This window comes from Xiphophorus hellerii, chromosome 6 (assembly GCF_003331165.1).
Source record: "Xiphophorus hellerii strain 12219 chromosome 6, Xiphophorus_hellerii-4.1, whole genome shotgun sequence".
NCBI classification, from domain to species: Eukaryota; Metazoa; Chordata; class Actinopteri; order Cyprinodontiformes; family Poeciliidae; genus Xiphophorus; species Xiphophorus hellerii.
Window position 1 is genome coordinate 10,061,138 of NC_045677.1, and position 25,914 is coordinate 10,087,051.

General features: G+C 37.8%; 1 protein-coding gene across 5 annotated transcripts in view; it reads right to left on the reverse strand.

Annotated features, from left to right (window-relative positions):
- Window positions 1-5,007, reverse strand: part of astn1 (astrotactin 1) — a 351,664-nt gene extending 346,657 nt beyond the window's left edge. For all 5 annotated transcript variants that reach the window (XM_032565575.1, XM_032565574.1, XM_032565573.1 and 2 more), the window contains exon 1: window positions 4,586-5,007. In XM_032565575.1, coding sequence (XP_032421466.1) covers window positions 4,586-4,895 — 310 coding nt within the window. In that variant the 5' untranslated portion in view covers window positions 4,896-5,007. The remainder of the gene's footprint in view (window positions 1-4,585) is intronic.
- Window positions 5,008-25,914: the final 20,907 nt, after the last annotated feature.

Here is a 25,914-nt window from a genome sequence, read left to right on the forward strand (position 1 = left end):
TTGGTGCTCAAACGTTAAGCCTAGAAAATGTCAAACTTATCTCTGCCAGCTCAACTGCAAACAAACTTTAAAAGCTGTGATATGATATTCTGCAAAAGCAAAAAAAAGATCTACAGAAAATTCTGAATTTAAAGTTAAAATTTCTTTTTTTTTAAATTATGATAAATAAAACAACAAAATATTTTCACATTAAACACAGTAAGAAACAGAGATTTCACAGATTTTAAGCATGTAAGGTGAGAAGAGAACAGGCCTCAGAAGGGATCCCTCCAGAGGTCAGAGGAATGGAGACAGAGGAGGACAGACCACATATCATGATGGAGAATATTCTGTTAAGTAGGACTTCAACCACTGAAGCACTGCTCCCTGAAGGGAGTAGTTACAGCTGAACCAAATGACTGGTCTACAGGTTTTTTGGCATCAAGCGACAAAACAAAATTTTTCTGTAATTTGAGTGCCATGGAGATATCTGTAGCAAGATTGGAATTTCTCAGGCAAGTTTTCTAGAAAACACTGGAGCTGAATAAAAGCAATCCTTTTCAGAAGTTTACATAAAAAAAGGTCAAATGGGACTTTAACTTGAAATGGCTGTTTTTTATAAAAAGAAAAAAAAAGAGGCCTAACCACAGCATGCTTGAAAACAGATGGGACAGACACTGAGCTTTAGACAGCTCTTAACAAACATCAGGAAACAAGCACCAAAGGTCTGTTTGAGCATCTTGGAGAGAATTGCATCCAGAGGACAGTTGGTAGGTCTCGTCTGTTGAACCACCTCAAAGAGGTGTAGTAGCAATACCAGCTTGAACTGATCAAAGACAGCAGAGTTCATTGGAGGAACATGTAATTGGACAGCACTATATATACAGGCAATGATCTGTTTGATAGAGTCCATGTTGTTAACAAAAAGAAGAAAATCATCACAGGTAGACTCTGTAGCAGTTTTTAAAAGTTTGGTAGAAAAATTAATGGTAGAGTGAATGGCGCTAAATAAAACCTGCAGTTGGTTACATGTGGTGGATACTAAATACTGAGATTTAGCCTGCTTAACATCATTTTGATATTCACAAAGACAGTCTCTCAGTATCCCCAGGGACACATGAAGTCTGTCTTTCTTCCATCTGCATTCTGCTTTTCTGTTTCCATGTGTAATGGCCCGGACTGTATTATTAAGCCAGAGATCTGGCTTGATTTTTGTAGAAGTCTGCTTTAGAGGAGTGATGGGGTTCACACTCTTTATGCAGATGTACTGAAAAGACATGACAAATTCCTCTGGACACAGAAGAATGTCCAGCCTATCAATGGAGTTTAATTCACTGCATTTACAGGCAGCAACAAACTATCCTGCAGTGGAGGAAGTGGTGGAGAAGTGCAGGGAGCACAGGTTTTATCACAAGAGGAGTGGACACATATTCAAATATAATGGGAAAGTGATCTGGAATACATCTGTCTCATATTTCTATAGTAGATACAAGAAGGTCATGAGAGATGATTAGGTCTTGTGTGTGATCATGTCTATGTTTGGGCCCTGACACCGATTGAGACAAGCCAAAGCAATCCAGAAGGTTTTGAAAATCCATGCCAACTGGTTTCAGGGGCTGCAAACATGAAACAATAAAGTCACCACATAGATAGAGCCTATCAACAGTTCAGCTAGCTATTCTGAAAGATATGATGAAATTCTTATTATATTTGGTGAACAATATACATATTCCACCACAAACAGTCAAAGCTCAAAGCCGCTGTAGTATTTTAAAGACAATGATCGGCAGCTGAGGTCATGATTGAACACAGCAGAGAGACCGCCTCAATGGCCAGACACTCAAGGTGTACTTAGGTAGGAGTAGACTGGTGCTCAGAGAGAGCACTGTTGTCTCTGAGCCTGGTTTCAGTCAATAGGAATAGATCTAAATGGTGAGTGGAGATGAGATCGCTCAACAGAAGAAAGCTTCTACTTGTAAGCGATCAGGTATTAAACACACACATATCACTGCAGCACACAGCTGACTATGGCCTCTGCAGCACGACTAAGAAGGTGGAGATTCTGTCATGTACGGCTCCATCTCTGGATCCTCACAGGGCAGCAAGAGACGGAGCCATTGCCAGGGCTAACCAGTACAAGCCACTTATAGCAATGATTCTTCGAGAGCTGGAGATCAAAGATGCCAAGTTCCAAAGGTAAGTCATGCAGTAGATATCTATGATCAATGATAATGTTAATAATGACAAATGACTGCACACCAGAAACAGCAAAACACCAAGAATGGCAAAAGGGCAGAACACAAATAATATTGAACTCAGAGAGGTAGAGTGCGAGGCATCAACGAAGATGCTGCTTTTTGTGTTCAAAGCAGTGTGGTGCCAAGCCATTCAAACTTTTAGAAGTTACCAGTACAATTGTAAACTGCTAAACTGGAAGCCAGTGAAAGGCTACCAATACAGAGCCAATGTGGTCACACCTTTTACTTCCAGTCATGAATTGAACTGGTGCATTTTGCAATGTAGCAAAACATATAAGAAACCATTTCAAATGACAATGCTCTTTTGCCGAATCCCGTCTGATGGATTCAGGTTGCTACATTTAAACATGCTGTAAGGCTTTCAACAGATGCCTGAAAGGTTAAAAATATTGCAGCAAAATGTTTCATATTTTTTTCAATTGAGCTTACAGCCTCTGTCTTTCATGGAACTCACTAGATTCACACATGTTGGCGGGCTTTTGTAAAGCTCAAAGTCAAGAGGTTTCCATACAGAGTCGGCTGTTAGCAGGTAGTAAAGCTAAACAGACAAGATGCTAAAAAGAGCTTACGTAGGAAGAAAGAGAGAAATATTTTTTAATTGGTATTAATTATTATTAACCAAAACTCCCCAAACAACTGAATGTTCTACACTCTATGTCTTCAGGTTAAAGACTTAAAACCCAGATACTGAATGCCAGCCAAAAAGAAAAATAGTTTAATACATAATGTGGGCTTAATGAAAAATAGTTTTAATACCTATTTAACTGATAAAAGTGTGCAGCAGACTTTTAGTACAAACTATTACTTCTTTAATAGGGATGACATACTGAAACATTGTACTATCATACATAAAAACAAATGAATGAGAAACATCCAAAACAGCAACTCTCAAAGTCAAGACTCAGATGCAGATCACATGTCAAGGCATAGTGGAACAAGTCCACACCCTGTTAAACTCAAATAAAAGATATGTTTGATGAACCTGAACACAAGCATAGCATAGCACACTTCCAGAACACTTGTAATTAATATTTAGAAAGCCCCAGGCAAAGTCCCTCGGTCATAAAGCTAAAGAAAAACTTTCAGCAAGCATGGCCCACACATTATTAATCAGCAACATAAACAAACTATGTTGTGAGATATGTTGTATACAGGTAAATGGCAGAATAAAACAAAACTCAAACCTAAGTAAATAACCCCAGATTGGGCTCCTTGTTTGTTGTGTCACCTCTCTAGCGCTTATTGCCTTTGCTTCGTTTCGTTTTGTACAGTGTATGGTTGACTTCCGGTTTTTGATTTGATGAGACAACTTCTGTATACAAGTTATAGAGCTTAAGGACAGAAAGGAACGGAAGACAAGTTGCAACAAAGTGTTAAAAAAAAGTATCTTATTAGCGGCCCCATTGATAGAGGCACAAGGTATGTTTATTTTGTAAATAAGTATGTTTCTAATTCTGATCGATTGAAATTGTGAATGTATTTTATTGTATACAAACTCTAGGGTATAGTTTTGAATTAGAGTTGAAATTTTTAGCGGTGTAGATTGTAAGAGCGTGTTTTTGTAGCTTACACTGTCTTTTTGTGTTTGTGCATGCAGCTTTTACGGTGAAACTCGTGGTTTACTTCCAATAAACCTGGCTGTTCATCAGTAAAGCCACAATCCTTCATTTGGGGATTGGGGTTCTACTGCAGGTACTATCCGGAGACAGAGCTGCAAACTGTACCGTCAGCTGAAATTCAGAACCATGGACAGCGGATGTCAAACGTTTTAACAAGAAACTCTAGAAAACTCATGGTAGCTCAAAACACAAACACGGAATTACCCAAATAATACGTCAAACTTCAAACACTAGAAAGTTGCAGTGAAGTCAAAAAAGTTTGCTTACAAGTATGCTTGCGCGTTGACTAAACTGCTTAATACAATCGTTTTGTAGTAGAATCATGTGATTACTTTAACAAAAATTAAGAAATAGACTGAGCACTAAAGTTTTGCTTTTTCTTTGTGGTGTAATATGATTCAATTCAATTCAAGATGTGGATATATTGCTAGCACAACAATGCTATTCGGCCTGTTATTGCAGTAAAAAGCGCAGTGTCGCTCTAATTATTAACAGCTGCACGCTAATGAGCAAACAACGAGTAGGTGGCTAGATTTAAAAGCTAATAGTTTCTGTTCCTGTGAACTGCTCTATCAACTATAACACACATAAAAATAAAAATAAAAAGGACACTGCACTATGTAGCCAGGCCTGAGCTAACAGACAGATGTTCTGTGTAGTAACAAAGACTGAGTGGGATTTAATCCATTCAATTAACCGCTAATGAACCACGCTGCGTGCAAAACTCACCTAGGACGAAGAAAGGGAGCTCGGTGTTTTCCAGGTCGTCCACCACCACCACGTCCCCTGGAAAATCATTCCTCACGGAGAATAGCAGCTTGGGCTCCGAGGCCGACGGGCTGTGCATGATGCTCAGGTCGTTCTCCCTCAGAAACGGCAGCGCTGACACGGTGACGCTCTTCATCTTGCACTCGGTGTCCTGGCTCTGGTCTTCGTCGCCGTTCAGACCCCGGACCGTGGTGATTTGGCTGGCCAGAAGGAGCCACAGCAGCCCCATACGCCGAAGCGGCGGTGTCGGCTCCATGTTTAGACTCGCCATCTCCGTCGCTCCTTTTTTTCCCCCCTCTCTCCTCTCTCACCCTCCTCGCGGTTTCTCTTGCCGACCTGCTTGAGTCTCCCAGCGCAACGCTGGAGAGAGATGCGCTGCACCAGCGGGCTCTCTCAGTGTAGGAAACAAGCGCCTCCTGTTTCTTGCCTCTGATCAGTCACATGGTTTTTGTTGATACATAGCTGGGCATCGACTGTGTGGCTGTTTGACTGTGTTTTAATGCTGTTGACCCCCTTATTGTAATTGATCGATAAACTGTCTAAACAGCTCTGTAATGGCTGAACATGGATTACTAACTGTGAATGCACCCAAAGTGCCCTTAAGGCCCCATCAACAAAAGCATAATCATTTTTAATCTAATTGTGCATTTGCCCTCTCATATGAATTTGCATATCATAACCAAGGGACACCACTGGCATTTTTAGCAGTATGCCTGACCTCTTTTATTGGGTGAATACTAGACTGGTGCATGTATAATTGCCTAATTGGTGGTTCAGATGCACAAACTGATTGCTACAACTCCCTGTACTCTGTCAGTGGCTGTAAGATCACAAGTTGTGCTGTTTTTTGTGAGTTGAGAAGGCTACATTCTGTGCCCAGAAAGGTTAATACTTCCATTTAGAGCTCACCATTGCTCCGTTATGATTCACTTTTGTAAGAAAATAGATATCCGTGTAATGAAACTCAGTCCAAGAGTAAGAGTGTGAAAAATTAAGAGAGAAATCATGTTAGTCAAGTCTACATGATTTAAAGCAGCTCAAAATATATACAGTTATTCAGCAATTTAACATGGGTCTTATATATATATATATATATATATATATATATATAAGACCCATGTATATATATATATACATGGGTCTTATATACAGTATATAAGACCCATGTGTGTGTATATATATATATTGTATAAGCACATTCTTCCAATGTGAATACAGAAAACACTCCTAAGTCAGACTTTTAAAATTGCCTTCAGATTTCACCAACAATCACATTTGTTTTTGGTTAAGGTTTTCTACCACATGTTGTACTGAAAACAGGAAATTCTCTGTAGTGAAACTAGAGGAAGTGATGATCATTGGTATTTTGGGTTTTGGTTTTTCATTGGTATTTGTGTTTTGAATCACTTCTGGGTTTCTCATTACTTCTTATGTCGTGTCATTTCAAATCTGTGTTATTGTTAGGTCTTGTCATGGATAATTTATTTTTATCTGTACATTATTGTTATTAGGGTCTTGCTGCATTAGTGAATTTGAGTGTGTGATTTCTCTCTCCTGCCTTGTGGTTTTTCCTCTGTGTTTTGGTGTGTTCTCTTAGACTCTCGATTTTTATTTCCAAATCATGTTGTTTCTCATTTACCTCTGCGTGTTATTATTCGCCTTCATTCACTCTCTCTGTTTTGCTCTCCTTCACAGCTGTTCCACGTCCCCTTGACTAAGCTCACGTGAATCCAACACCATTCTTCACGCTTGCGGCAGTTCGTAAGTACAAAAGCTAACTGGTTTTTCATTGTGCGTTGCTGGTTCCTTCTGTCATGCTGCTAAATATCCTTGTCCTGTTCAATTCCTGTTCATTCTGTAAAATTTTCAGCTAAATTATGTATTCTGCTTCCATGCTGAGCCCTAGTTCTTGTCTGCATTTTGGTTCTACTCCTAACTCACGATACATGACTGAAACAACAACCACATACAAACTCCACATAAATTCCACTGGAACCAACATCCGCAGAGCTTTTCTGCTTCTAAATCCCTTGACCGCTTTGTCGACCACACGATTGCAATTTGGATTTGGACACAAAGCCGTAAGAAAAGAAGATTGCATTTTCTGTGTCACTACTGTCCCTCCATTTAATATTTAAGCAGCTCTGTCTCCTGTTAACTTCCATTTCACTCTGTCCTCATGAAAACTGTTTAAAAGTCCAAAAATAGGACAACATCAAAGCCAAAAGTACAACAAAATGAAAGTGGACAAGTCTTAGCTGCTTAAAGTAAGTATTTTAAAACCAAGCTGGTGTGAGTAAATAGAATAAGGGAACTAGTTTGTGTGTGCATTTATTATTTACGGATTTTTGATTGTTCCTGAAGTTGCCAGTTGAGGGGAAAATTGTTAAATATTTTACAATGTACAGTATTTTTGTAAGTGTTTGCTTCTGGGTGTTTTTTTGCCCTTTCTTTAGCCGTGGCGCTGTCCTCTGTTGGAAAAGCCAGAATTTCTACTCGACACTCAACTGAGGGTGAAGAAAAACTTTTCTGGTATATTGGTTTGAGGCATGAGGGGAACTTTTGCTAAACAGTAATAGTTATTCCAGCGTATTTGTGAACATCTGCAAATAGCACTAGAACATTTTGTCCAAAAGCTATATAAAAACCAGACCTCTGACCCTGAGAGTTACACTACAGTTAATTTTTCTTCCAGGCATGCTATAGTGCAAAATAAGCTAAAATTATTCCTAAACCATTTTTTACTCTATTCTAGAGTTAAACTTGCTAGCTGCTTACCATTTATTACAAATGCAATTGGGAACAAGACATGCAGTCAACCTGTAATAAGTGCTAGGTGGCTTTTAAAAGCAAATACTTACACTTTTCCATCAAGGATAAATTGGAGCCACACTGGTTAAAAATAAGCCATTTGCGAAGCAATAACTAAAAGATTATGGGTTTCATATTTGTTGCAGCTGATGATTTTTTTTTAAAGCATGCGTGTTGTTTCTCAAGTTTCAAAAGGATAGCTCAAAAATCTCTTAGGTGTCTTTTATCCATAAATCCTGACTTTGTTGGGTTGACTGTATGTGAAGACATTTTTTCAGGTGAACAGGGGGGGGAAGGGGAAAAAATAAAAAACTAATCCAATAAAAGCAACCGTACTGTCCCGACTTCACTGGGGAGCTCATTCTGCCAAGAACCTTGGCTAAGATAAGCTTCTGTGGGGTCCACAGAGAAAAGGCAGAGCCATCCAGAAATGGAGGCATCTAACGATTACAGCAGAGGGTTTCAGAACTGAGAACAGCAGGCACCTGGACAAGAATCCAGAATTCATAGGAATTATGTCTATGGTGGGTAATTTTATATATTTAGATTTTAGGTCAGATGTTGAAGTTTGTCTACTTCTAATAGCATGGGCAAATGTATGGCAACAAAAATACAAGTTAAGGGCAAGGCTTTCCACTTTCTATCATCCGATATTAGGTGCTACTAAAATGTAGCCTAGAGAAAGGATGATTCACATCCCACTCTCACAGTGTTCCAGACCACAACCTAAATCTATTGATTTGTTGCCTCAGGCATGATGTTTTTCCTTTAACAATATGAATATGAATGCAGAGTTATAATCAGAGTGGCTGAATAGGCATAAAAACTGCATACAGGAGTTTGAGGCATTGAGCGTTGGAGCTTCACAAAATCTGTCAAGCAGGATTCCCGTATTTAAGACAAACTCATGCGGAGTCTGACAGTGTAATACTAATTTAATTTTTTTTAACCCATAATGTCCTCATCCATTTTGTTATACTTATTTCAGATTTTAAAAAGAAAATTGCATAATAAAAGCAGGAGGGGATTCTGGCTGCTGAAAGGAGTGAAATAGAGACTGGATGCAAGAAACACATCTGCCACAGGAAAATATCATTAGCAGTCTTGCTGTGGGGCATAAAAAATACCATTTTGGTGCATATACAAAACAAACCGCTGTATGACATGGTTAGAAGTAAACACATTGGAAGTAATACAGATTAGTAATAAAAAAGTACTATTATTTTTTTTTTTTACAGTAAGCCCTTTCTGGCACAACAGTTTTTGTTGTCGTTTTGCATTAAACAAAAGTACACCATGATGCAAATGGATTTTCTTCTGAAGTCCTTTTACACGAGTTTCTCCTTGCCAGGCTCCACTTGTTGATGTTGCTGTTTTTTTTATTTAAAAAAAACAATAAATAAAAATTGAAAACACATTCTGATCCATCCAATTCACATGTTACTTTGTGTTGGTCAAAAATGAAAAAATAAAAATAAAGTAAATTAAAAGTATGGATAGGAACACATTTGTTCAGTAATGCTAATTCTGTTAGCTTTGGATGACTAAGTCTCATTCTACAGAAACAACATCGAGACAACAGAGAACTTCCTGCCAGTCCCTCCGAGTGGCAGGTAGTTCTTGTTTGTTTTTTGCGTTTTCCTGTTCATCCAATGGTATCTGTATCCTGTCAGAAATGGCAGAATTATACTAGCTGTAGTTCTTTACTTATTTATAAGTGGCAGTAAACATGGTTTGAGGTGTTGAAATTGTCCTTCAGGCTGAAGCTGCTGTCTGTCTGCAGTGTCCTTGATTATGAACTTGTCCTGCTCTTCTCCTCAGGGAAATCTGATCCCAGAGTTGGACTAGGAGCTGCAAAAAAAAAAAAATTGCAGTTTATGAGCTTACATACTAATGTTTTATTGTTTCATTTAGTAAATATATATGTATTTTAACTACAACATCTACCCTTTTTTGCAAATTGTGATAACGTTTCCATTTTCATTACAACGCGATTAAAGGAATATGATGTGCAAGGTTTTTACTATTCTTTGAGTAGCATAGCAGATTTTTTTTTGTAATTATGAGCTTCAAGTCAGAAAGAGAGACGGACATAAGACAATGAACACAAGCTCAAAGAAACCATGTATGAAAGCGATTGCAAAGTCTGGCAAAGATAAAACCGTTAAAGGTCTGCTCTCACAAGTTCTGAGTCGCAGCCGATAATCAAAAGCGGTGAAAAGGATTGTGGGGAAGGGGAGGACTCGGAGGGGGGAGGTGGCAGCAGAAGAAAGATAGTCAGTGACAGCTGAGATGCAGAGAGTGAGCGGTGCAGAGGAGACAGCACATACATCAGGGGCTGTGACTAGCAGGTGCAGGGAGGGCAGACCGAGGGGCTGATCAAGAGAAAGATCTCACTGTTTAATCTTCAAACTCTTCCCCGTTGCCAAAACTAGCGAGGATTCGGCCCACTGCATGGCTTACCCTGTGATCAGGAGCAAACAGATTCATCTTTTCAGCTCCTTCGCCCTGCACCCTCTGCGTGGGCAGAAAAGTTGATTACAGCCGAAAAAAAAAAAAAAAAAGTCGTCATGCTACTGTAGCTCCAACAGCTGGTTCCAATCACGCCGCAGAAGATACAGTTATAGCCCTTTGAAACACTTGTCATATGATGTGAACGTGGCACTTCAGACAAATGGGGTGAGATTATGCAGAGCCTTCTTGCTAGAGGACTGTAAAGCCCTTTTATAACTCTGCACACATGTTTTTGTGCATATCCTCGTTAGCTGTGCATTCTCCACTCCATCCTCGGCAATAATATCTACTTAAATATCTCCGTATTCAAAAGCAGAACCGGAAGTGCTAAGAGTTGTCCTCAACATCAAAACGGTATTTTGTTTTAACTGCATATATCAGAAGGGCGAAGGCGTAGGTCTTTTTTCCCCAACACAAGCAAATTGGGTGTACCTGAACACTGCTGTTGTTCCAGGGCTAAAAGATCAGAAGGTCTGGCTAAAGTTGAACGAAAGTCAAAGGGTGTGGCGGTTTTATAAATCCACTCTCAGCCGATCACATCAGTAGTCTTATTGTTCTGCAGCAGCTGTGCCAATCATCGCAGAGCATGAAGAGAGCAGCTTAACTGAGGGAAAAGGGGGATGTGTTGTGCAGAGCACTATGACCTGAGCATAACACTGCAAATCTGAAAGCAGCTGTAGTAGAGGTTGTTATTTGACTCGCAGCAGCCAAATAAAGGGGAGTGAAGATAATTCAGATTTATGTTAAAAATGTCAAAAGTCAGCTCAGGAAAGAAAAAAAAAATCCTGAAATATTTGAGCAAGATTTTCATGCAGAGTTCTTAATCTTGCTAAATATTTGGGCTTTGTTTGCAAACCCTAGACCTGCAGCTATGTAGCTCTATTCATTTGATGAACATGAACCACAGTTTGTAAAGATTTCACCAGTTCAGGTGAATCCTAAGTTTCATCCATCTTTCGCTTGTTTTAGCAAATGCAGAACCAGCCATTTACATGGCAGAAACACAATCCATTCAGGCATCTAGTCATGGATCATAGTCGTGGAGACGGAAAATTAGATCATACACAATCGGTTGACTGTGAAAACCGCTGGAACGCTGTGGCAAGGCAAACAGACAACCTAGCATTAAGATGAAGACTGAGGTGGGTGTAAATACTCGTAAAGGAGGTGTTCTGCTGAGCTACACCGCCAGTCATAAGCCAGGACATAATAATGCTCATGTTCCATGTTGCATCTTTGGTGGATTTTCTTTCTACTTCTTCAAGATGTAACTTTCTTCAATGGTTCAGATGCCAATGAGAGTGCAAATTCTCTTCTAGCTTTCTCATTTTGTTCAGAGCATGTTGCACCATGTTGAATATCCTAAGTTTCTGGTTGACAGCGCTTCACAAGAAAAGAGTTCAGTAAGCTCTATTTCAAATAAAAAGCCATTCTATGATGAAAAACTTTGACTACCTGAAGAAAAATTGGACACTTCAAAGAATTTTCGCATTTCGATTGAAAAACATCATTGATTGAAGGTGCCTCAAGACTTATTCATATTTGTTTTGCTTTTGTTCTAAAAGATTGCACAATCAATTGTAGCTTTTCTCTTAGACATACCGACAACTGTGTAATGTCTCATTTAAATAAATCAAATTAATACCTGTTAGTTTTTTGTGATGTAGACTGGGAATATTTTTGTCTTAGTGCAGTGTGAATGTGGGATGTTGCATTATAGTAGCAATGTTGAAAAAGCTCCTGGATACTGGATCTTATGTACGTCAATGAATTTCATGGATGATGACGGATAGCTGTCTAGGCAACAGTGTTATACTTACCGTTAGCAAGACGGAGAAAAACTTTGTAGGAGGTAACATAACATTTTTTATTTGTCTACAGTGTGTTGGACGAGGGTCACATCTAGAAGTTGCAGGACACCAGCCATTGAGGTCTGGAGTTGAGGATCCCTCAAATCATGTACAGTGCCTATAAGAAGTATTCACCCGCTTAGATGTTTTATGATTTTATTGCTTTTACAAATCAATCAAGATCTTTTTTTTTTTTTTTTACAAAACCACTTAATATCAAAGTGAAAACTGATTTCCACAAAAATAGGTAACATGCATAAATATGAATCCCTTTCACATCAGTATATAGTAGATGCACCATTGGCTGCCATCACAGCATATAACTGGTGTGGATAAGTCTCAATTAGGCCTCAATCCAAGGAGGTGAATAATTTTTATAGGCACTGTATCTTGTCCTTCCACTACTTTTTCTGTTGTTCTTATTCTTCTACTTTAAGTTGTTCAATCCTAAGTAATCTGAATGATTTCTATAAAAGTTTGAGGCTGTACTGTGAAAAAGAAAAATAAAGTCAGACGCTGTTTTCTCTATGCTGTAACTGCGAAGTAATTTCCCTGCAGGGATGAATAAAGTACTTCTATTCTATTCTATTCTATTCTATTCTATACTTTTGAAACTTTTTGAATGTCCCTTGGCCAGAATGTCATCTTCAGCCATTTCTCTTGGAATATTCCAGCTTCTGGTAAATGCATTGCTTCCAGGAAAACCAGAAATGTTTTGCAGATCCAACTTACAAATGAGAAAAAAAATCTACAGCTTATTCCTTCATCTTTACTGACAGTGAACGTTTGGAAATTGGCTTTAGTTGGCCAATCTTTCTAACTTTGATTTCAGGATTACACTGCAGATGAGTTGGTTATTGCTGCACTCTGCAGTTTTGTAAAACCACAGAATCAGGAGAGCTGGTTTTACAGGAGATGCAGGATTACATCTGCTAAACAGAGAGGGAATTTGTATTACTGCAATCAATGAGAAGCTGCGTATTTTTGGTATTATTTATATATTTCTACATTTTTATGTTGATTGATTGCTTTCTAGTCAGTAATTTTTCCATCTAAAAGCTTTTTCTCCTAGCCCAACCATTTTTCTACCCAGGCCTGTAAAGAGCATAATCACAATGGTTACTGAGACTCATTTGGTCATAGAGGTTATTATGAGAAACAGATAATATGAAAGCCCCTTGCTAGGAAAATATTTGAGGAGATTTTCATAGTCAAAACAGTCGAGCAGAAACGACACGTGCTGCCTCAGCAGTGCAGCTGCTGCCGATCCTATTTCTGCACTACTCCTCGTCCTCCATCTTCATTTCTTGACACCGGCATTACTTTGCAGTGAATTATTCTTTGGTGAAAATCTGCTTTAAAGGTGAGCCGCTGCTGTGTGTCAACAGTACTCACAACAACCTTTTAGCCAGCCATGACAAGCCCTAGCCTCTGTGTTATAGGATTAAACACAGATTACGTTAAAGTGACTGCCCTCTGACTCACTCACTAAAAAAAAGGATTATTTAATAATCTTTTTTTCTGCCTGAGGTGACGGGAAACATATCTAGTTGACCTGTCAGTCCAGTTAAATAGGATTGTACAGCGGTCACACTTAGAAGCTAGATAATCCAATGTTTTGTTTTTTGGTGAAATTTTCAATAAGGAAAATAGAATGGATTGGCCAAACTACTACTACAAAAAGAAGCTTGCTCAGTGAACACTGCTATATTTCCAATGGCAACTTTTTATTGTATGATTATTTTGCCAAGAAATACACATTAAAATGTACTTACATTTAATGTAAACAGTCTTAAAGGTGATTCCTCCTGCTATGATTCAGCTAATTAAATGTATGATTTCATATTCAGCTGTTACTCAAAATGAACCATCTCTGATTAGAAATGGCTATAGATTAAAAAAAACATTAGTTTGAAAATTATATCTCTAAAGAGAGTAAGAACCAAATACTTTTCTTTTCCACTACCACAAAAAACTGAGGAGATTAATTTCAAAGTTATGTATGAACTTTTCCCTGTAATTACTTTTTGCAAAAGAAATTCATTGTAAAAACTAATTCCTGTGTGTTTTGTGACTGAGATATTGAGATAACAGAACACCTTTTTTCCAATTGCAATTTCAGTGATGTTTTTAGAAAGATTTCCAAAACTGTGTTTTGTACAAGAAATCTATTTCACTTTTAAGATTTGATATAGCAACACTTGTTCTTCTAACAAGGGATGGAGAGTCAAATATTATATTAATGATTTAAACCTCTGGATAAATTTTTTATTTACAACTGAAGCTTTCTAAAAAATCACCTACATTTTTTACATTTTTCAAAGTGAAATAACTTTATTTAAGGCAGTGCTTAAACATTACAACAACAAGAAAACGGCCAATCTTTATACGAGTGGTTCCCAAAGATTTTCTGGGCCCCCTATGAATCACAATAAAATCCCCCCCCCCCCCCCAAGGAAAAAAAAATCAACTGGGCACACACATCGTTCAACCAGACATAAACCTATACACATATTTTGTTTTCACTGAAGTTTATTTCACACTTCAGGTTGCAACAAAACAAACTACAAACCATCTTTACAGTGAAACACTTTAGTGTAACGGTTTTTTTTTTTTCATTCATCCATACCGCTTCCCGTGCCCCCCCCCCCCCCGCAATGGCCCACACTGTGGGAACCACTGCTTTATACAAATGTGATAATAGCTTAATTTAATATTTAAAATTCATCTTTGTAACATTTTCTTTTTACTTTCCTCACAGTTAGTTTGTGCGATGAGCCTTTTTTTGTTTATGCTTTTTTCTGCTCTGTTGATCATAAACCTTTTTTGTTACTGGTGTGTCCCTTGTCATACTATTTCCTTTAAATTTTCAATGAAGACAATAAAAAATACATTGACATACAGTATTTATGGCTTTTAATACACAATGTCACAGGTGGCGATGAATTTTGGCTAATATAGCTCAATGAGATCTGCATGGATACAGGCTTAGCCGAAGTGCGTATCTAGGTCCCAAAGGGGGCGGGGCAAAAGACAGATGTGGATAATTGGGACACACTATTCACTTAAACCACTCAGCATTTGAAGGACACAAGGATGAATCAAATTAATATTGCCAGGGCTGGCGTCTATGATAACATACGTTCTTGTTATTTGTTAAATAAAAAACTCTCCAGATGTTTAGTTACTCTGAATAAAATAATGTTCCACCTGCTTCTTCCTATAGTTGCCTAGAATTTTGGACCACTTATCCTGACAAAACTGGTGGAACTCTATCAGATTTGTAGGCACTTTGTGACAGACACTCAAAAAAAAACAACAACAAAAAAAACGTTGTTGTCCTAAAGCCACTTTTAACTGATTTGGCAGTATGCCTAGGGCTGTTATCCATTTAATTCCCTTACTGATCCGTTAGGACCCAGCTTTACCATTTTCACGTGACGTTCTTTCCCAATGATGCCATGTATACTGCGAAGAGCACCAGTACTTTCTACAGCAAAAAAGGAAAAAAGCTTTCACCTTTGCATTTTACATTTCTCTGGCTTGCAAGTTTCAACCGTTTCTCTCAAAATGCAGCAACAGTTATCACTTAACAATTTACACTGATCAGATTACAGGAAATCACTCCTAAAATAATCTTGTTCACGTGTGCAGCTGAAAACTGAAATCTGGGTTTTTATACTGGGTTTCAAGAAATGGCTTCTTTGTTGCTGGGCGACCTTTCCTTCCATGGTGGTATTTGACCAGTTTCATTGTTTTATGACACTCTATAGCTGGTAAAAAAAACCAACATTTTTTACACCAAATACTCTTTTACACAGCAGCAATAAATATTGATCCCTTAAGTGCACACTTATAGTTAGACATTCCTTTCCTATTTCAGGTTTTCCTTTATATAGTTTTTGTACTTTTGATTGATGGCAACTGTTTCTATCTGTAATCTATATTTTGTAAAGGTTCTCTGGAAGAAAACAAAAAAATGTATCAGTGCCCTCATCCAGGCACCGTCATTACAGAGTACAGTATGTGCCATGGTTTAATATCACCGACAATGATCTGATTTACATCATAAAAGAAAAAAGAGAAACACCGTTTGTTGCTCCAGCAGCTGAAAATTATGTTTTGCTCTTTGTAGAAAATATCCATTTTCTGTTCCGAGGGAAAATGCCTTGCATAAAAAGATCGTATCATTAGAGGAAGAATTCAGTCAAACATATCAGGCACAAATAACCAAACTCTCAGAAAGATCAGTGTGAGTTCACAGCTGACATGAAATAAAATTCGGAAAGCTTCCGATGCTGAAAAGACAGAGCGGGCTTTCAAGGGAAGCTGTTCAGTCAAACAAAGGACAAAAAATAGTTTTGTGTTGTGATCAGAATCCAGATTTGGCAAAAATGATAAGAATGACAACATGACTACAAACCATCCAATTCTTCTCCCAGGGCTTGTAAACTTGTCAAGTGTTCAGGTCGCCTCTCATAGCTAAAATTAGACCCAAGGCTCTTCTGTCAAGCAGTGTGAATCACCTCCAGGGGCTTCCTGTCATCCTAACTTACATGTCCATATACTGCTGGTACAGTGATGCCACAAGCCCCGATATCCATGTTTTCTCACGGGGAATCAGACTTTCATTCGCAGGAGTGGGAATGTCTGTTTTTGTACCCAAAAATGTACCCGGATGTAATTTTAAAAGACTGCAGTACCTAATTGCTTCTAAATTATGGACGGTTGTTGGAAAATTATGCAATGAAAAGTAAAACATTTGGTTATTCCTCCTACTTGTTTTGTCTTTTGTGTGGTGTGGAGCTTAAGAGGAGAGGCACAGCACAATGGATCACAACTTTGGGATTATCAAACAAAATTGAGCAGCAGATAAATATTGGAAAAATCTATAACAAATTTAAAGCTCGTAGACATAAATGGTTAGCAGCAACAGCTGTCGTCTAACTTTAGCAAAATGGCAATCGCTTTAGTTTTTTAAATTGCTATAGAGGAATTTTGGATCACGATTTAAGGCCTGCTGGTGGGCAGAGTCCTGCTTCGTAGCCAAAGTGCTGAGTTATGAGAATATTTCCCAAAGTACCTGCATGGGATCAGTAACTTTATCTACTGTTCTTTAATTCCTTAACATTAAGTAGTGATGTGTTGCATTTGGAGATATACCAGCCTACACAATCAGGTCATACAAGAAATTTCTTAATTCTATTAGTATGACAGTTATGCAGACAGTTAATTTAAGACAATTACTTTCTCACATAGGACTAAGTTGATATGGATCCCTTTTATCCACAAATAAAATTATTATACAATTATTATATTGTGTGTCCGAAGTCACCTGGTAAACGAATTGTAAGCAAAATTATGGTTTGCCTTTTGATCCAATAAGGAGCAGAACAAAACACAACCACTGAAAAAAAACCTATTCTTTATAATACGGAATGGAATGGATTCCCCTGTGATGGACAAGGGATGCAGTGTTCATAGATCCATTTACTGATATGAGATACTGAATATTATTGTAAAGTACAGTAAGACTGTAAAATGGACCAAGGCCACATTCAGCCCAGCAGGTTCTGTCTGTTGCATGAGAAAATATTGACTAATTCCTCCATCTATCATTTCAAACCACATCATAACCATTTGTGTGTAATACATATTGAATGTCTACAGTACACTGCAGCATTCTAATATTGCAGTGGTGTTTCCAAATCGATGAATGATGCTGCAGATTGCACAGCAGTGGAATGATTCATCACCTTCTGCTGATCCATTATGAGATAAAAAGCATCGATTAAAATTCAAATAAATCACATTGTACAAATATTATGTAGCTAACAAACTATAAACAAATGTAATACCTTATGTAATTATGGCAGGATAAATTTCATCGTGTCAGTGCACCGTGCAACATTTGAGCACTGGATTTAAATAAATCAATGAAAACGTTTAGTTTAGACAGTTCGAATGAAGAAAAAAAAAGAAAAATAGAAGAAAATATTATGAAGATTTTAAGACAGAGCAACTTTTACCTTTGGTCACATCCTTGACCTGTTTCTTGTAATGCCAGCAGCCTGGCAAATTGTTTTTTTTTTTTTTTTCTTTTCCCTCCTCTATGAAAACTGACACCAGCCTTCCACAGATGGGGATTTTTGCACAATCTGCATCAGTAAAACAACTTTAATATGCCGCTTGAGCATTACAAATAGACATGTGCTGCACCCTGCCCAAGACCTGTTTCATTACTTTTCATCCTCTTCCCTGGTCCGTGAACAAACTAGTATTAAGAAAAAATGAGTGCAATCGCTGAGAACCTCATAATTGTAATGCTTTATTTGAGTCAATTTTGTATTCCATAATTTGAAAAAGGCTAGCTTTTTCTTTACCATTCTGAGCATGCTCTTTTGCATCAGTAAGGACTTCAAAATGGATTCAGATTAGAACTTTTTTTTTTTTAAATGCTTAAAGGTAATGAGAAACTGCATAATGTTAATAGTAATAAAAACGTCGCCTTTACACATCTCAAAAATGTAGATCCAAAAACATGGCTTGCTGTTCACCGTCTTTTGATGAAGTTGACATGACTCCCTGAAAATAAGGGAGAGCTTCTGTTTTTCACACTTATTAAAGAAGATTGAGATGATTAAATGAGTTAGTCTCTTCTCAAAGTCGGTGAAATGACAGTTGAAAAGGACAGCTTGTTAAAGTTGTACACGCCATGCTGTCTTTCCGTCTCCAATTTGACCTAAAACCTCAGACTTGTGTGTAAGCATATAAAAGCACTAATTCAGCTCTCTAGCTCATAGTTGTTAGAAAAGCTTTGATCCGTCTTGCCAATTTAAGAGGCTTTGTTTTCTGGATGCAGCTTATGCAGCCTTATATGCAGCCAGATATTGTGTTGAAAGTTAAGGCTTTATTCTCCGGGCACTTGCCGTATGTATATGACAGACATGATTTTCTGCATGATCTATGAAATGACACTTGATAAATGTTTAAATAGTCATGGGAGAGTGTTTTTTTTCCTTCCAGTCATTACTAATTTATCAACACGTGTGAGCCTTCGCTATTCTTAAAAACAGTTTTCTACCACGATGTACAACGAGACATCTCTCACTCAGTCCCCAGTTACTGTGACATGCTGCAGAGCTCGATATGCATCTATCTATCTATCTATCTATCTATCTATCTATCTCTCATGCAGATCCTTTTCCAGAAAATGCAAAACGATGCACAAGGACGAGGAAATGAGGCACCTGGAGACTGCTGCCAGATCGATAATTACTGGAGGGATGTGATTATAATTAGCTTCGTGACAAATCTGCTCTTTCAAGATTCAAAGATTCAATTTATTTATCACCGTACAAGTCAAGCTCGCAAAAATGAAATTGCAAACATGGAAATGTTTGAAAAGGGAGCAAAAGAAATCTAGGCTGCGATGGACTGGGGATCTGTCCGCCTCTCACCTGTTGACCACCGTTGAATTTAAAAGTTGAATGGCTTCTAACAATTAGGTAATTGCAGAGATTACAGTTGTGAGCAGTGGGAATAAAACCCTATATCAGATAAACAATTTGAATTCATTGTTAAATTCTAAAAGAAAATCATAATTGAGCCCCAAAATGGATGTGTAGATTACTCTTAGTCACATATTAGTGAAATTATTTGAAGACTCATTATTTTTTGTTGTTTTTTTTTAATCCTTTTTGTCTGTGGCATTTCACAGCATCACTTTTGTCATCTTATGTGTTTTGTCTTTTGCATTGTTAAAAGGTAGAAATTAAATGGAAGGCTTTTAGCTAAAGATGAAGATTTTTTTTTTTTTGTGTCACTTTGTTGTGCTTAAAGTTCACATGCTGTTGGTTTTACAAACAAAATAACTTGCAGATCCTTTAAAATTAAATACTGGTTTTCTTTCACTGAATTTTAGAACGAGAAACATTCTCTGACTTCAGCCATCATCCCACATCGTCAGTCTTTTCCTCCTGATCCTGATAACTTCTTCCATTCATCTACAATTTCTGTAAAATGCCCAGCCTGTCCCATATCTTGTCTTTGGTCAAACTAAAACTTTGGTCTCATAAAAATTAGGCAAGCAAAAGGAATGCGTCTCACTTTTTGTTCTAGTTTTTGTAAAGCTCACAAATTGACAAAATAAGTTCTCGCACTGATCACACCAAACAGAAAGAATGCAACATGTTAATGATTCTGGAAAACACTGACATAATTTTCATTAATATTTACAAAAAACTTCGGTGCACTGCAGAGTTTTAAGTAAATCCAGTCATTCCCTCATTCTTTGATTCTTTCATGCACGTTTGTGAAATCCTTTAATGCTCCGAGCGCTGCCTTTTTCACATGGCTCCTTCTCAAAGCTCCTGCCTCATACAACACCCCTCGCCCGAGAGTCGCCCACTCAGCTCCTTCAGACAAGCGGCGCAAATTAACAAACACCTGTGGAAACTCATGATACGAGCCACTTCTCTGTCCAACGCTGGTAAACACGTTGCTAGAAGCTTAATAGAAAAACATTGCTGTGTTGAAGGCAGGGTGTTGGAAAGAGCAGAAACATCTTAAAGAGATAGAGGCTCAAATTCAAGGCTTTAAATAGCTAAGTCAATTCCCTTTGCATCATGTTTGATATACACAGAATTTTCAGAACAATTGAACATAACATAGTTACTTGATTGTGCTATAAAATGGCACTTTGTGCCTAGAAAATACATCAAACTGTCCGTTTACACACCCAAAGCTACAATTGTTTAGTTCAGAACAAATTATAACATCATAGAATGACATTATGTTCATTTTTAAAGGTTTTAGGAAGTTTGTTTAGCATATGAGCTATCTATGTATGTCATGAGTTGAGGTGTAGATGGTGAAGCAGAACGCTTGGAGACCCAGGTAGAGGTGAATAATGATGATTTAATGCAAAATAAATCCAGAATAGCACAGTCCAAATCTCTAACAGCATTGCTGAGCGGAACTGAGGCTCAACACAGGTAGCAATAGAGAACACGAATGGACTAACCTGACACACGGCAGAACAGAAGCCAAATAAGACGAGGACCCGACAACGACACAGACACACCGGTGACACTAAATACACAGGAGGTAATCAGGGAACGAGACACACCTGGGAGTAATCGAGGGGAGACAGGACAACAAAGAGACTCAAGGACACCGAAAACTCAGAAATAAACACAGAAAAAACACAGATCACGACTATCTATCTATCTATCTATCTATCTATCTATCTATCTATCTATCTATCTATCTATCTATCTATCTAAATCAGTTTGTAGAGGTACAAGGTGGTACAGACAAAACGCATAGCATTTGTAGACATACTTGCAGCAGAATCTAGTTCTGATTCAGGTGGGCTGAATATAAATTTGCAGCACCCATTCATTATTCATTAATTTTTTTGCCAATTCACAATTCTACACTTCCTTGTTTTGATCTATCATATAAGGTCTCAAAATAAAAATAAAAAATCAAGTGAAGATTGTGGCTGTAAAGTAACAAATATGGAAAGATTAAAACGGATATGAATGCTTTTCGGAAGGCACCGAATCAAGTATTTCATGTCTCCTATGCAGCAATTTCCTTACATTCTACCTGCATTGCTACATTTTACTTTGAACTAGTTTTCTTTCACTCTGCCTGAAAACTTCTCAGAAATCACAGCAAGGCAAAACAGTGTGAGAAAAGTCTTTCAAGTGGTTTTGCCCTTTGTAAAAACTTGCTTAGTCCCAAAAGAAACATTTTCCCAGCTAATAGAGGAGGGGAAGAAAACAAATAGCTAGGTTGAACTAATTACTCTAGGAAACCAGCCAAGACACCTCTCTTTGTGTGCTGTTGCTCTCTCTCTCTCTCTCACTTCTATTCCTGCATATTCTCATCAGTGACACCCACCTCTACTTTAGTCGTCTTGCTCCCTCTCTTGAGACGCGCCTGCTGAGAGCGTTTCTGCATGTCAGCTTTTGCAAGATGAATGGTCGACATCTGCCAGAGAGCCTCACTGGACATATTACCTAAGACACCAAACAATAACCTCCACGCACACACACGCCTGCACACGCCCACACAAGGAAAAACACACTGACACAGAGCGATGCTTGGCCTTAAACGGCCTGCCAAGACCTGACCTTCTCGTTACAACCATGATCACCCCCACGGGGTACAGGTGACATCTGGCTAGGTAATGCGTGTGTGTGTGCGGGGGTGTGTGTGTGTGTGTGTGTGTGTTTGTTTGCGTGTGCACAGTTTGCGATCTGTATTTTATCCTCGCTTCCCCACACGAAAGCCTCATCCGTGTATTTATCCCCGTGTCTTTTCGCCTGTGAGTGTTTGCATAGTTGGCGTTAAGTCCAATGCCTCAAGGAGTCCGGGCAGCATCAGAAGGGCCGGTGCGCCCCCAGAGTTTGACCATCTGTGCATTATTGGTTGTCATTAAGGTTTCTAATTCAGAGGTGTCTTGGGGATTAGCCAGACGAGGGCAGAAAATGTCATTACTCTGTTCCTCCTGCTGAGCTGCCGTGACCGTATTTACATATTTATACACCTTAATTGTCTTTGCCTCGCTGCCGTGACATTGAGGCAGCCGATGTTCGGTGTGAGAGAAAGACAAAGGAGGGAAGAGTGACGAGAACAGAGCGACTGCACACAGTTGGCTCAAATTCTGTTGATCTTTGAGTAATATGTCACCGATGAAGAGGCAAAAGAAGTAAACGCAAACGAATAATGGAAACAGCTAAAAAAAAAAAAGAGGTCGTTTGTTATTACAATATGAAATGTCCATATTTTGCTCCTTGTATTATAACATTGAACTCTTTAGGTTGAATTGCTTAATGTATTCCTTAACAGTATAAATCTACTCAGATACTGATAGTAAAGAGGAAAAAATATGTTTGGCATGTTTTGACATAATGAGAACTCTCCTTGAAGCTTACTTATTTCCCAAAAGTGTTTGAGAAGCACATCTTTTTTTTCCCAACATGATCTCAAAGGGCTTTGATGCAGGGAGGTAAAACTGCTAACTTTTTTAATTTAAAGTAAGCATAACTCCAAACACTAATCAGTGTACATATACTGCATATCAAGCAAAACTGGAGTAGCTGAATCCATATTTCTGGCAGATATAGATTTAAAGTAAGATCTTCACCAAAGTAAGAGTAAAATAACAGCAAAGACCTGAAAAAGTGCAGTCTAGATTTATATAGTCTGTAATGCCAATGATGAGTTTTCCATTGATCTTTTTTAAAGGGTGTAAATAATTTTTAAGATGCAGTTTTTAAAAATGTATTTAAACGTGCTTTTTTCATTTCTTTTTTTTAAATTGAAACTCAGTTTGTGTTGTTTTATTCTTGTTTGAAAGATGTCTGTAACATTTAAAAGCAATGTCCTTGGCTGAATGAAAATACCTTCAAATTTAATCTATCAAGTGTGTGAATAAGTTTGGCATAATTAGATTTACTAACTGGACAGCAAGACATGTTTGAAAAAAAAAAAAAGAAACAAAGTCGGATGGATATTTCATGTTAGTCCAGTAGGAATCAAAAGCTACTTCCAAGGGAGTACAAATGTAAAGTATTATTAACTTCCATAAATACATTCTTAATTTCCATTTTTATTTCAGATACATTTTCTGATCAGCAAACTGCACTCAGATCATTTCAGATCTTGAGCGAACTCTCTCAGGCTTGTGACAGTGAGAATGCAGGCTGCAAGGGATTTAATGATCAATATCTACAGCATTGTTACTTTTACTGACAATTATTTATAGCTGTTTGTAGCTTAGATGACTGGCACTACACCTGTGAGGTAGCATTTTCAGGACATCTTCATCATCAGTCCATCAAGCCAAGCCTTTTTTTTCCCCTAACTTTTTATGGGATACCTTTAGAAAAGCCTGAAGTCTTTTCATAATATTCTGTACAGCAGTAGCATAAAGCTGAATTAGATTTTTTTTTTTTTTTGCTTTATTAAAAAAAATGGTCATCAGAACCAGAGGTGAAAATAAGGTTCTATAGAAACTGTAAAGTCAAACTAATTTGATGCACAAAACAAGTAGATATATTAATAGTCCTCTTCTATGAGGCAAAAGCAAGAAGGTTATTTCAGTTGGTAAGTGATTACATAATAACAATATGTAATTACATTATACTGTATTACATTAGCCAACCATTATCCAGTAAATACTATTGCAGTTGTTTCTGTGTTCACTCTTTGGCAGCATCTCACTGTCAAAGGAATTTATAATCCAAGAAAGATCATCAAACTCTGCCAAGATAACTCAATGGAAGTTGACTTTGTGACTCTGCCCACAAATCAAAACTAATTCAATATTACATTTCAGAGAGTCCAAACAATGTTAGAAAAGGCAGTGAGGGAAATATGTCAGAAACACCAATTGTAATGACTGAAGCTGGGCAGTAGTTGATACTCTCAATCTGGGAAAACAAAACCCAGCTTTAGGGGAAATATAGTGACACTCATAGGGAACAATTGACTTTTGTAACCCATTACTTTGTCAACTTTTAGCATATAGATAATTGGTGTTAATAAAATCAAACTTAAAAAGTTCTCATTTTGATACCAGTTCAAAATTGAATAAATTTATTTCCACAGCTCACCTTGTTGTAATATTTTGGACTTTTATTTTGTTATGCCATAGAGCTCCATTTTACTTTAAGAGACCCACGATAGCTATAGACTTTATTGGAAATTAAGTAAAAAATATTGTCAGATGGACATTGCCATGTTGTTTATGCTACAATGCATTCTGGGTAAATGACACATGCTAGGTCCAGTTGTGCTAGCTCAGTCCAGCCAAAACAGCAATGAGTAACATTGTTAACCCTTTCCTTTTTGAACCAGAGTGTGTTGAAATTGATGGGAATGTAAAAATCACCAGGGATAATGAAGATGAAGAGGACCAAATGGAGGAAGAGGAAAGAGTTGGCTAAAGAAGTTGATGTTTGTACTGCTTCAGAAATGAAACAATGCCACATACCTCTGCTTTGACCTTGTTATCTGGTAAGTAGTTGACATGCTCTGTTACACCAGTTTAGGTCTTCAGTCCATTGTCAATTCTCATTCGGTACTGGCATCAGTGGCAATAACGCTTCCATCCAGCTTTACTTGTCTGATATTTATCCAAGCATCTTTTAGGTTACTAGCTGGCAGAGGGGTTTAGGTACTTCATAAATAAAAACTGTCCACATGGCATTTGTTTGCAGCTTGCGAGGGTAGTGACCACCTGTTAGATCCTTCATCAATTTTGCTCGTACAAATGACTCAAAATCTTATGGAGAGAAATGTTGAAAGCACAAATGTGGGTTCTTCGGAAATTGCATTTGGTTCTTTCTCACTGCGCTCTTTTTTTTCATGTGGGAAGCGATGCTGACTTACTGTCTAAATTTACACCGGTCAGATGTAACATGATAAACAACAATTCAGGTGAAGCTAGTCTTCCTGTGTTTACTCTGTAGATTCCAGTAGAGAATCGATCCAACCACGACATCAACCCAGCATACATTGCACAAGGGAAAAAACGATGACCTCCATGGGTAAAAAATATAACAAAATATGTAATTCTTTTTTTTAAATGATTGTGAATTTTTCCATATCACAAACAGCAATTTTTTAGTAAATAATTTTTTTAAAATGGATTGGGATTTGTTACTTGCAAGATAGGATAAATGTGAAAGTTAGCAAATTTAAGAGGAAGTGATGGATAAAGAAAAACAAAAACAGTTTATCCAATCAATGTAGGATAAACTGGGTGAAATGAGCCACTCGCAAAAAAGTCAATAGCCATTATAATTGCATTTTTGACTCTATCGGTGACTAGAAACTGTAATTGTGTCACCTACTGACTATTATAACACTATTACATATATGGCTGGAGTTTCAGTGACATAGAAAGAAACATTGCCTTAGATAAATAACACTACATCATCATGTACTGATCTGATACTGTGGCATATTATGCAATTTGATCACCTGCAAAGCAAAGCTGCTTAAGATTCATGTAACTATGGCCAGTTAATCTATAAATATGGGAAAAACCCCCCATAAAATAACAGTGAAATTAAGGTAATTTAATTGGACCTC